The 12,392-nt window shown below is 31.6% G+C and overlaps 1 protein-coding gene across 6 annotated transcripts in view; it reads left to right on the top strand.

Moving 5' to 3' along the window:
- LOC132743006 (centrosomal protein of 112 kDa-like) overlaps positions 1-6,876 on the top strand; it is a 53,169-nt gene extending 46,293 nt beyond the window's left edge. For 4 of the 6 annotated variants that reach the window (XM_060731543.1, XM_060731537.1, XM_060731551.1 and 1 more), the window contains 4 exons: positions 1,898-1,994; positions 2,360-2,449; positions 3,145-3,210; positions 5,924-6,875. In XM_060731543.1, coding sequence (XP_060587526.1) covers positions 1,898-1,994; positions 2,360-2,449; positions 3,145-3,210; positions 5,924-6,076 — 406 coding nt within the window. In that variant the 3' untranslated portion in view covers positions 6,077-6,875. Of the gene's footprint in view, positions 1-1,897; positions 1,995-2,359; positions 2,450-3,144; positions 3,211-5,923 lie in introns of all 6 variants that reach the window. The other 2 variants (XM_060731523.1, XM_060731515.1) reach the window with 1 other exon arrangement.
- Positions 6,877-12,392: the final 5,516 nt, after the last annotated feature.

Raw genomic sequence — 12,392 nt, 5'->3', positions numbered from 1 at the left:
GTTGAACTCAAATGATGTCAAGAATAAACAAGAAACAAACAAATCAACAGTAATTAAATAACAATTAGCAAACAAACAAATAAACAGCAAATCAGACTATCAGCTGTGATATTTCCATGATTTTGAGTTTTTGCAAAAATTTGAAGATAAAAATCAAATTTCTATTTTTTTCTACAATGGTTTTAAATGACAATCGGAATACTTTGTTGAATTAAAATCAGCATTTAAAAAGTTATCAAAGATTATTCTCATATAAACCTTTTCTTTTGATAATGTCTTTCAAATAAGTGATGTCCCAATGAGGGAGTAAGTTCTTGTACTGCATTACATTTTGTCTTAACCCTAAATCTTCCGGAGCTTTAGCCTTTGCCATCAATAGTTCCAGGCCAGCCTGCACATCTTTTGAAGTGTAGCAAGGATCTATACTGTTGGGCTCAATTTTTGTATTTTGATATTGAAATCTCTCAAACTAAGAACTGACTGTTTTTAGCTCACCTGTCACAATGTGACAGGGTGAGCTTTTGTGATCGCTTTTCGTCCGGCGTCCGTCGTCCGTCCGTCCGTCCGTCCGTCGTCCGTAAACTTTTACTTTAAACGACATCTCCTCATAAACCGCTGAGCCAATTTCATCCAAACTTCACAGGAATGTTCCTTTGGTGGTCACCTTTAAAAATTGTTCAAAGAATTTAATTCCATGCAGAACTCTGGTTGCCATGGCAACCGAAAGAAAAAACTTTAAATATCTTCTTTTGAAAAACCATAAGAGCTAGAGCTTAGATATTTGGCATGAAACATCTTCTAGTGAGTGTCTACCAAGTTTGTTCAAATAAAAGCCCTGGGGTCAAAATTGGCCCCGCCCCGGGGGGTCATTGATTTTCCCTATATGCATATAGTAAAAACTTAAAAAATCTTCTTTTAAAGAACTCAAAGAGCTATGGCTAAGATATTGAGCATCAAACATGTTCTAATAGGTGTCTACCAAGTTTGTTCAAAGAAAAGCCCTGGGGTCAAAATTGGCCCCGCCCCTGGGGTCATTGATTTTCCCTATATGCATATAGTAAAAACTTAAAAAATCTTCTTTTAAAGAACAAAAAAAGAGTTAGAGCTAAGATATTTAGCATGAAACATGTTCTAATAAGTGTCTACCAAGTTTGTTCAAAAAAAGCCCTGGGGTCAAAATTGACCCCGCCCCGGGTGTCATTGATTTTCCCTATATATGCATATAGTAAAAACTTAGAAAATCTTCTTTAAAAGAACTCAAAGAGCTATGGTTAAGATATTTAGCATCAAACATGTTCTAATAGGTGTCTACCAAGTTTGTTCAAATAAAAGCCCTGGGGTCAAAATTGGCCCCGCCCCGGGGGTCATTGATTTTCCTTATATGTGTATAGCAAAAACTTAAAATCTTCTTTGAAAAAAACCAAATAGCTAGAGTTTAGATATTAAGCATGAAACATATTCTAGTAAGTGTCTACAAAGTTTGTTCAAATAAAAACCCTGGGGTAATAACTGGCCCGGCCCCAGGGGTGTCATTGTTTTTAACTATATGTGTATAGTAAAAACTTTAAAACAAATCTTCTTTTAAATAGCCCAATGAGCTAGAGCTTAGATGTTAAGCATGAAACATCTTCTTATGGGTGTCTACCAAGTTTGTGCAAATAAAAGCCCTTTGGTTAAATTGGCCCTGCAACGTTTGGGGGGGGGTGGGGGTTGGGGAGGCCTATATACAGGTGAGCGACCTTATGGCCCTCTTGTCATATCCAAAGCAGGGCAAATCCATTATACAAATTCTGCTGGTTAATGGTTAATTTTTCCCGTCTGAATTTACGTAACTGGATTCTGGTTAAATAGCTGATTGGCGTATTTACAAGTGAGACATTGTATTTAACATTCACAGGCAGAGGGAATCATCAGACAACAAGTTGTCAGAACTGGTCAATAAATATGATGAGGAGAAGAAAATCCTGAAGAAACATTACAATTCCAATCTTTCTGTGAGTACAGCTTTTCCCTTGTTAATATTCAATATTGATGAACTTTAGACAGAAACCATTGATCACTTAAGTGGTGTTTTTTTTTCTGGAGCATTTTTCAGCTGTACTTCTATATTTAGTTAGAAATCATATTTTTATTGTGAATATGGTTATTTTAGGGATATTTTGCATTTTTTTTTAAAGTTCAAGATTCAGGAAATTTGCATAATTATTTAAAATTATTCTGCTCATTCAAGATGTAAAAAATTTTTGCCATTTTAGATTTCTATCTTAGGCAAACTATTTAGGAGCATGGTTATTTTTTTCAGTCTTTTAAGACAATTGGGACTTATAGAATTATGCAAATTTTTTTTTTGGCATTGCAGACTGTACAAAAAGAGTTAGAATCAAAATACACAAAGGTGCGCCAGTTAGAGCGACAGCTTGACCAAAAAGAAACTGACCAGGAAGAAAAGGTGAAATAAAACTTCTCTACAAAGTCTACTTCTCCATAATTGTGCCTTTTACTGCTGTGGGTTTGAAACCTGACAGAGACTTTGGAATCTGTCATGTGGGAAAGCTATCCAGCTAGCTTACAGAAGGTTGATGGTTCTTCTCAGGTGCCCTTATTTACCTTAAATAATGCATGGAAGGGCACGTAAGGTGGTCCTCAGCCAGTAAAGCCAGAATGTCACCCTATGACCTTTACTGTATTGGAGCGACCCAACCATAAAAAAATAGGGAGAGCATCAGATTTGTAATTAGGAGTTTGATCCTTGAAAAAAAGTGACATTTCTCGATGATAATTGATCTCTGACATTGAGTCTTATGGTCATATGTTTCTCACTGCACATATGTGATTAGTAGTTGGTCATGTGCAGAAAATTTTGTCATTACTGGTTACTTATCAGGTGGACTGCCCACCAAGATATTATAAAAAATGTGTTGAAATCAGCGTCAAAGCCAAATAAACAATTAAGACAGAATAATGTTATTTCGTGCATTGATGAGCATTTTTCACATAAAAAAGGTTTAATTCCAGTTTAAAATTTTTTTTTTAAACTCTTCCTTAATATTTCTCTTGCTTCAGTTTCATAATGGATTTATTGCATTTAATTCATATAGAACCTGTAATAAGTAATCCATTAATATTTTGTTATTGTATTTGTAGATTACACATTTGAAAATGTCATATGAAGAAAAGATGAGAGGACTCATGCCTAACTCTATTAGAATGGTAATATTTTGTATGCCTAACTCTATTAGAATGGTAATATTTTGTATGCCTAACTCTATTAGAATGGTAATATTTTGTATGTCTAACTACTAGAATGGTAATATTTTGTATGTCTAACTTTATTAGAATGGTAATATTTTGTATGTCTAACTCTATTAGAATGGTAATATTTTGTATATCTAGCTCTATTAGAATGGTAATATTTTGTATGTCTAACTTTATTAGAATGGTAATATTTTGTATGTCTAACTCTATTAGAATGGTAATATTTTGTATATCTAGCTCTATTAGAATGGTAATATTTTGTATGTCTTACTCTGTTATAATGGTAATGTTTTGTTTGTCTAACTCTATTAGAATGGTAATGTTTTGTTTGCCTTAATTCTCTTAGAATATGCCTTAATTTTCTTAGAATGGTTATATTTTGTATGTCTAATTCTATTAGAATATTAATATATTGTAAGTCTAAATCTATTAGAAAGGTGATATTTTGTTTGCCTAATTCTATTAATGGTAATATTTATTTGTTTGCCTTTCTCTATTGGAATGGCAATATTTTGTCATTGCTTGTATTTGCAAGAAAAAATGATTCTTATTAGCTCAACTTGAATCATAAATAACTTGTGTATTAAAGTGTTAAAAGCAGTTAATTTTTAAAAAAAAGTTATGTTCTTGTCTTTGATAAAAATGTATCCGAGTCTAAATTTATCTATTGCCAAAATGCCAATAGATAAATTAATAATATGGTATTGGTAAATTCATGGTTAAGACATATGTAGGAAATATTAAAGGAACTGTTTTTTTTCCCCACTTTGATAGCAGATGCAATACACTGACAGATACAGTAGATTGTTTCTCCTTCAAATAAAAAATAAAGCATTAAGTTGCATGCTTTGAAAACTAATGTTGAAATTATAGTCATTTATTTTTGAGATGCATTACTTTATGATAGGTCTTGAAATTTCATTGACATTTTATTGCAAATCAAACCCTAATCTGGCTCCCAGAAGATTTAATAATTCCAAGTAATGAAATTTATATTGTAACTTGTCACGTGTAAGTGAAAATTCAGGTTTGATTTTTCCCATTAGAGGAATATTATATCATCCATTATGTCTTCGGTAATGCTCTTGGCGTCGTTAAATGTTATTTAACTCTTTCTTAAAGAATACAGGGAAAAACAGTTGTTTAAGCAATCTTTTAAAATATTTTATTCTTCGTGTTTTCTTTGGTATTTTTGAGTAAAATTTTGTTGTTACATTTTATTGAAGCTATTTTATCGATTTCCATGAAACTGTCAATTAGAGTAACTAGTATTTATCTATATTTTAAGATGAATCTTGTCTTTTATCAGCATCTTTATATGGATCGGCTTAAGTGCATGGTTGGAAGTTTTCAGGCATATGCCTAGAGCTCAGCTTTTTTGTGATAAATTTCATCATGTTTTACTACCGTATAAGTGGTTTTTTCTGCGGTGACTTTATTTCTGCGTTTTCTGCGGTCAGTTTCAGCACCGCAGAAATAAAAACCGCAGAATATTTTCCCATTTTTTTTAACGGTATGTGTCCTACATTATGACCTGTTTCCCCTTAAGTACGTGATTAACGGATTATAACGGTTAGCGGGTCCTCGAGTTGTATAAAATTGCTTTTGGCTAAGTATGTAATATGTGCTTGTAAGGATGTACCTATTGTTAATTATGCCAAGTTATGAATAAAGATATTTAACATCATAGTGTTTGCCTGTACGCTAAAAGGTTTTTTTACCAGTAAATCATTTAAACCATTTTAACCCTTATACTGCTAAATAATCGTCGTATACAATGATTGTTGTCAAACTTACGATAAACTTCTATCAAATCTATTAAATTAAAGAAACTACCGAGGTATATTTTTCACACGTCATTTCACGCTGATCAAAAGATGCATACTATCTATTGTTTCTCATTATATTTGTTTGCAAGCAAACAATATAATTGTTTGTAATTACTATATAGTTTTGCGTTGACGACGATAAACAATATTTTAATGCGAATGTGTACATGCAAATAAAAAAAGATAGAGTAATGTGACTTAGACTTTGATAAGATGAGCCGCAGACTTTAAATCACGTTTTGTCCAAAGAATGAGCCGCAGAAATAAAGTCCGCAGAAAAAAAAAACATGCCAAAATTTGAAAAAAACGCAGAATTTGGAGCCCGCAGAAAAAACCACTTATACGGTATTAGATTATGTAGGAAAATGATTTTAAATTTTAGTTTTCAGGTTTTTCCAAATTTCAACTTGCACCCATTTAAATGGTTGTATGCTTATATTAGCCAAGCCCCGTGGCAAACAGTTGTTAAAACATGACCATATAACCAGTAACAATCTTTGTAATATGTTTACTGAGAAAACATGTAATTGTTGAAAAATTAATCTAGGTAGTTAGTTTATGGAATGTCTGTGGTTCTACTCAGGTGTCTGTTTGTGCCTGAATTAATGCATGGAAGGGCACATGAGGCCTGTCTCCATATGACCTGTACTGTGTTGGTGCAACTTAAACCTCCACCCCCCAAAAAAGAAAATGTTTTTTAGTAATTTAGTACCAATATGCTTGGTAATTGAATGGGGAGTAATTGGAATATTGTTTATATGTTTCTGGACTGCTGTAAAAGCATATATTGGCTTTTATTGTAATTCTGTTTTTATATATTTGAATATTCTGTTTTGTAGGAACTTGACAGCACTATAGAATCTTTAAAATCGCAAATCTCGTCTCTGCAGCAGAAATGTGCATTGCTACAAGAAGAACTAGATATGCAGAGTAAATTTCCACTGGGTACATTTGGATCTAGAACAAGTTCTCCAATCAAATCCTCATCCTGATGACAATATGTTACTATATTTAGTAACATATTTACTATATTTAGTAACGATTTCTATGTTTAGTAACAAACTGTATGGACTTAGGCAGCGGCGGCCATTTTGAATGTTGACTTTATTAATTCACTTACTGCAGCTGAAATCTTGCCATGACAAATGATGTTGTTTTCGTTAGATTACTGTGTCTCTCTTTAAGAAAATGATATATGTGCGTGTACAAATTATTTCTACAGATTATATGTCAAAGTAAAGGAAAGTCGTCGTTTGTAACAATTATAATTTTGACAAGGCAATGTTTTCTCGCTTAGAGACGATGCTGTTATTGGATTTAGATAAATGTTTTCAATTGATCATTACTAGAAATCATCGATGATTATGGTTTAACATTTCACGATTATAACTAGGATGATTCTCTTGTTTACTTTGTATTCCCAAAAGTATTTAAGGGTTGTCTTTTCAAGTGTTTAGCATTTGGAAGTAATTCTATTGCAACTTGTCTAAATAATTCATGCTACTAAATGAGAAGTGAAGTAGTAAAGTCAGTATCTAGAAAGAACCAAAATAACTGTGATAATCATGTTTATAAGTTGTTATATTACATGTATGTAGATTTTATTTATGTATATATAAATTGTGCTTTTTATACAAATGTATATGTACATACCATTTATTTAGCAAAAAGGAAATATTTATTTATAATTTTGTGACATTTTGGTATAAAAGAGGTCACTTGGGCTTATGTTTTTCCTAAATAAGGTAGCCAGTTAAAGTAGTTTATATGTTTAGTTTTACTCTTTTTAACGGATGAAAGTCATATTGTCATTGTTTAAGAGACGACAATTTAATGACAATTAATTTAAAAAAAGTAAAAATATAATATTTTACATTATAGTGACTAGTTAAAAATAGTGTGGCTCTCTTACTATAAGACCCATAACTCTGGCATAGAGGTTGATCAAATTATGGCCTTTTGTAAACTTATATGAAATATTGATTACCTTTTATCCCATGAGCATATTGCGAAAAATGGCCGTTTTTATTGAAAAGCCTCCTGTAACAAGTTCAAACTGCTATGAAACTATGAAAATGCTTCAATACTGATGAAACTTGGCACAAATGTTGACTACACCATAGCCTCTGTAACAGCATGCTCAATCGTAAATTTCATGGTAAGGCACAAATGTTGACTACACCATAGCCTCTGTAACAGCATGCTCAATCGTAAATTTCCTGTTACCATGGCAACGGGGGGACGTCTCAAAATTGCCAAATATCACTATTTTGCATTGTTTTTTTCCATCAAAACTGATTTCAAAGTGCTGCAACTTCTCAATGAATTGAGATAGAGTAAAAGGCTTTTCAACGTCGGTTACTAGTTACCCTAAGATCGACCTGAGGCCATTTTTAGCCTGTCACATGTCCTAAATTTTCTTGGCGATGAGGGGGACTCCGCCCCCTTCAAATCCCCCTTCTAGCAACCCCCTGATGTAATATTTGGCTGGGGGACGGCGCCGAAAAAGTGGTCACTTTTCTAACAACATTTCTCAAACGAAAACCAGTGTTTGGGGCCTAAATAGGCCATTTTTTCACTGTTTGATGTCTCAAAAAGGGGTGGGGGGGGGGCAAAAAAGCCGTCGAAACACGCTTATATGAGAGAAAAGGTTAAAGTTTTTCATGCAAAAACAATCTTTAAAGTTACTATATGTATACATTCGGGATTTTAAATACATGTCTACAGGATCATATTTGAATGCCACTTTGCAAGACCTGTAACTCTAGTATGTCCCTTGACTGAATTATGACCTTTAGTACACTTAGACATTAGTGAACTTAAACAATTATAAGTCTGTCATAAATTTTGAATGACATTTTCCTCTTTGTAAATTCATAGATTATTTTCTTATTTTACTATCATGCACTGAGAAAAGCCATGTTCTGTGCTACTGAGAGCACTGGTTTTTTTAAACTCAGCCTGTTTTCATCACATATTCATAGATGTAAATACAATATTAAGTAAATTATATCAGTTATATTTTTTTCTTGCTTGATAGGCTAATTTTGTTTTGAGATAGTACCAAAAAATCTAAAATTCTAACATTTGTTTCAATGACCTTATAAAAGTTGATATACATTGTTCCAATTTTAGCTTAATTACCCATCATGTGCGCAATAAATTGAGATTCTGATTAATATGCAATCCTCATAAACACTTCCATTACGCAATTGTCCGTGTGTGAAATCATGTTTTAAATCATGTTTTAAATACACATTTGTCCATATGAAATCATATTTTTCAAATGATTGAGATATCTTGTGACTTATATAATATTTATTGTTTGAATTGATGTGAAATAGACAATTTATATGTTCTTGTCATCAAAAATCAAAAGAAAGTATGACTAGTAGATTACACACTTTAAGGGTAATAAAGGTAATCCGTCAGTATTCATTTACTTAATCAATTTTGTTATTTTTCTCTGTACCATACTTGTTATTTTCAATTAATCTAAAGGAAAGACCATGTCAGTTTGATATTTATATTCATTGCATGTATATTACATTTTTTTGTTAATCAAAGCATTTATTCTGTGTCGTCTGCCGCAGCATTTGTTAAAAAAGCACAGGATTTATATATTTGTTATTTATCAACCAGGGAATGCACATTTTTACGTGAGCTGTCTGTTCGTCTGAAATCAGAAAATTTAAAATCCATGTATTTTGAATTTAGAAATAAATCTATTCAAATTGAACTACTTCCATTTATTTTTAAGTGTATTTTTTTAATGATCTTTTTATTTAGACTGATGCTCCATAAGTTTTTGTTTTTAATTCTAAGACACTAAAGGTATTTAGTTTTACATGTGAGTGAGAAAGATATTTATTTTATTTGTGCTTTATAAAACATGGGACCAGTAATTACAGAAACGTAAAAGTTTCGGATAATTTCATGTTGTTTTTTTGCGTACGGAGTAATATGAATAATGTTTACATAAAATAAAAGAATTGTGTCAACCATTTTTTGTCTGTTTTTATTATCCATTTGAATATTTACGTTTGTATCCAGATTCCTTAAGGACGCTGGTGATTCTACTCGTATGCCCGTTCGTGCCTGAAATAATGCGCGGGTTATCCTCCAACGTTGCCATACGACTTATACTGTGTTGGTACCACGGAAAACCCAACAACACCAAAACAACAAATACAAAAACAAACATACCCATATTTCATCACTATAACGAAATTGCTGATGCAACCGTATTCCATTTATTCCACTGGAATTGAAAATATTGGAGTTGAATAAAGTTGCTGTTTGGCCTTTCATTAGTTCTTTCCCTACATTGATCGGTTTGCATAGCGTCTGGGCCAGCATACTAGAAAGTAGTTAGTACTTTGCATGGATCATGGGGTTTGTGGTCGGTGGGATCAAAGTCACTTCGCAGATGGTAATCGGAAGCTAATGTTTACGGTTTAATTGGAGCACAAGCTATTGTACTCCCGATCACAATATTATTTTTTGCTAGCTAAATTCAAATTGTGTGATTTCTCACGGCACAGACATTGGATACGTTTACCCACTGTAAATTAATTTTAAGAACTCTAATTTTTGTAGCATAATATTCCAATTTGTAAAATCTGGCCCAGAAATGAAAAGCGTTGCATCGATTCTCACTTAAATCAGGATATTACTTGCACAAAAATACGATTTTCAATTATCTTTTCAATATATCTCCTAATTATCTATAATTGCATATCATTCTGCTCTAAGTGCAGCAGCTGATCTATGTAAAAAAGTCAAATCTTATGTTTTGTTTGCTTGCTTTCCTTTAAATGCCATGTGGATAATATTTGCGGACACGAGATTAAGATATGTACAACAACTGACATGTTGATCTATTCAGCTTGAATTAAATGCAACAAGCAGACAGAAATTTCCATGTTTTAGTCTGAATACATATTAACTTATCAGACGTTACGTTCTTTTTTGAGTATAATTATTAGCATGTTTGATTTTGTGGCTTTATTTGTTGCCTAATAACAACATTAATTTTGGTTTTTGTATCTTCTTTTGTTTTTATCTTTTATGGTTGTATTTTCATTGAGTATGTTTGTGTGTGCGTTTGTAAAGGTTAGGGGAAAGCAACAGCTTTGGTTGTTAGATGCCGAACTGTACAATTAAAAACATATTGACAAAAAACATTTTGACTATATCAGTGTGGCTGAGTATAAAGCCATGAAAATAGTGTCTGAAAAAGAAAGAACAACACATATATAGAGAGACATCAATAAAAAGTGAACGATATTTATTTTTCTGCTCCCAGGAACCTATTCTTTTATAGATATAAGACTTTATATTGCACCAGGGTATGTACGCAATTGCAACTTACGTAAGACATTTTGCATGCTTTCGAAATTATTTTACAATAAATTCAAATAAAACAATAAATTTACATTTTAGTGACTTTATACTACTGTGTTGAAATTTACTACTCTTGTAAGGCTAAAAAGTTATGCAATTTCATTGGAAAAAAACAACTCTTGCGTAACATACGTGGAAAGGTTATATCCTTGAAGGAGTAATAATGTCATGTTTCATGCAGATTTGTCTTGATTAAATTCAGCATAAACGTGACATGCTTTACTTCAGAAAAGAAGGATCACTAGAACAAACAACGTTCATATTTTTAACATTTCAAAATATTTTAAGATTGAATTTGTATCTTAGTGCCCAGATGAGTTACAATCGGAATAAAACAAGTTAAAAGAACCGTAAATACAAGTTACTTTTCAAGCTCTATTGTGAAAAGTTTCGAAATTATTCAATGATTTAAGTTCTATGAAGAGTTTTTATAGATTCAAGCATTCTATATCTAAATGCATACAGTCCAATTGTGAAATTTGATTTTTTAAAAATTATATATTATTGGTTTAGAGATTAAATACAAACAATTACAACTTTATTTTTGCTTAGAGATTAAATACATATAATTACCAACTATATAATTTGGTTAAGAGACTAAATGCAAACAAATACAACTATATGATATGGTCTAGAGATTAAAAGCATATTAACACATCTGTTATATGAAGAAGTTTCCTGTCAAAAATGTATTATACTTTTACAGCTGTCTGTTTACTTAATTAAATGTCTTTATTTATCATATTACATGCTAAAACAGGTCTATGGTTAAATTAAGATATTCAAAAAGCATAATGTAGTATTTTGGAATCAAAATTAAACAAATTATGTTAATTAGGCGACTATTATTACAACAAAGTTAAAAAACAAATTTAATACTAGAAATATTCTTATGACAAGTTTAATTTTTATACGCCTTATACAATACAGAGCGGGAATGGCATGACATCCGTGAAGTCTTGCAAGGCTATACACTTATCTACTTTCAATATTATCATATCGATATGATCCCTAAAATTGTTTCAAAGTGGAAGTTGGGACAAGTCCAGTCAGAAAATCAACAATGTAAGATTATTTGTCCTTTAAAAAAATGCGTGATTATGAAAGTAACATACATAGTTCTTATCTTTGTCAGTTGACCACAGGACCTAACTTGTAACAAGAAAATAAACATTTTTCAGATTGGACACCTTGCCGAATCCGTTACAACTTTCAACGATTTCACGAATGCGCGTCTATAAGTTTACAAAAACTTAATCCGCTTTTAAATTTGGAAGTGGACATAAAATTTGTTCGAGTTAAAAGTCAAATTGATTACACATACATTACTGTAAGCATGATCACAAGAAACAGACACACGCTCGAGTGAAATGTTGATGTAACATTAAACTGAAGAACAATAATCAGAATGCCAATATAAGGTGTAACAAGCGATATAAACTTGCAAGACTCGCAGGTCAGGAAATTAAAATGTTCCTTAGAGACTTCTCCTTAATCAGATGTTTTCAATGAATTTAAAATGAGATAAAACAATTATTGAAAAATACTTTTTCATATTAAATTGGAAAACATGGGAAACTTGAATGCGTCAGACTAAAAAATAATCTTGGAAATAAAATATCTGTTCATAACCGCTTTTAAAAGCAGAAACATAATTTTATTTATGCCGAAAAAATAAAAACAAATATCATAATTTTAGTTACTACATTTTGAATATTTTGATGGTTTTAAAAATGTCGCTTAAACTTATGATTTAATTCAAATGCATTTCTTTCTGACATTTTATCTGAAGAAACAAATCCTATTGTCGAAATATGCTTTTATCACAGAAGATGATATTTAACAGAAAACAATGAACTCTCTGTTGCTTCGATAAGCAAATTGAATTCATGTTGCTTGATA

The sequence above is a fragment of the Ruditapes philippinarum genome, unplaced genomic scaffold, assembly GCF_026571515.1.
Source record: "Ruditapes philippinarum isolate M1 unplaced genomic scaffold, ASM2657151v2 ctg1226_1_1_1_1, whole genome shotgun sequence".
Classification (NCBI taxonomy): Eukaryota; Metazoa; Mollusca; class Bivalvia; order Venerida; family Veneridae; genus Ruditapes; species Ruditapes philippinarum.
The sequence above is the reverse complement of the archived record's forward strand: the minus strand, read 5'-3'. Positions and strand labels throughout refer to the sequence as shown.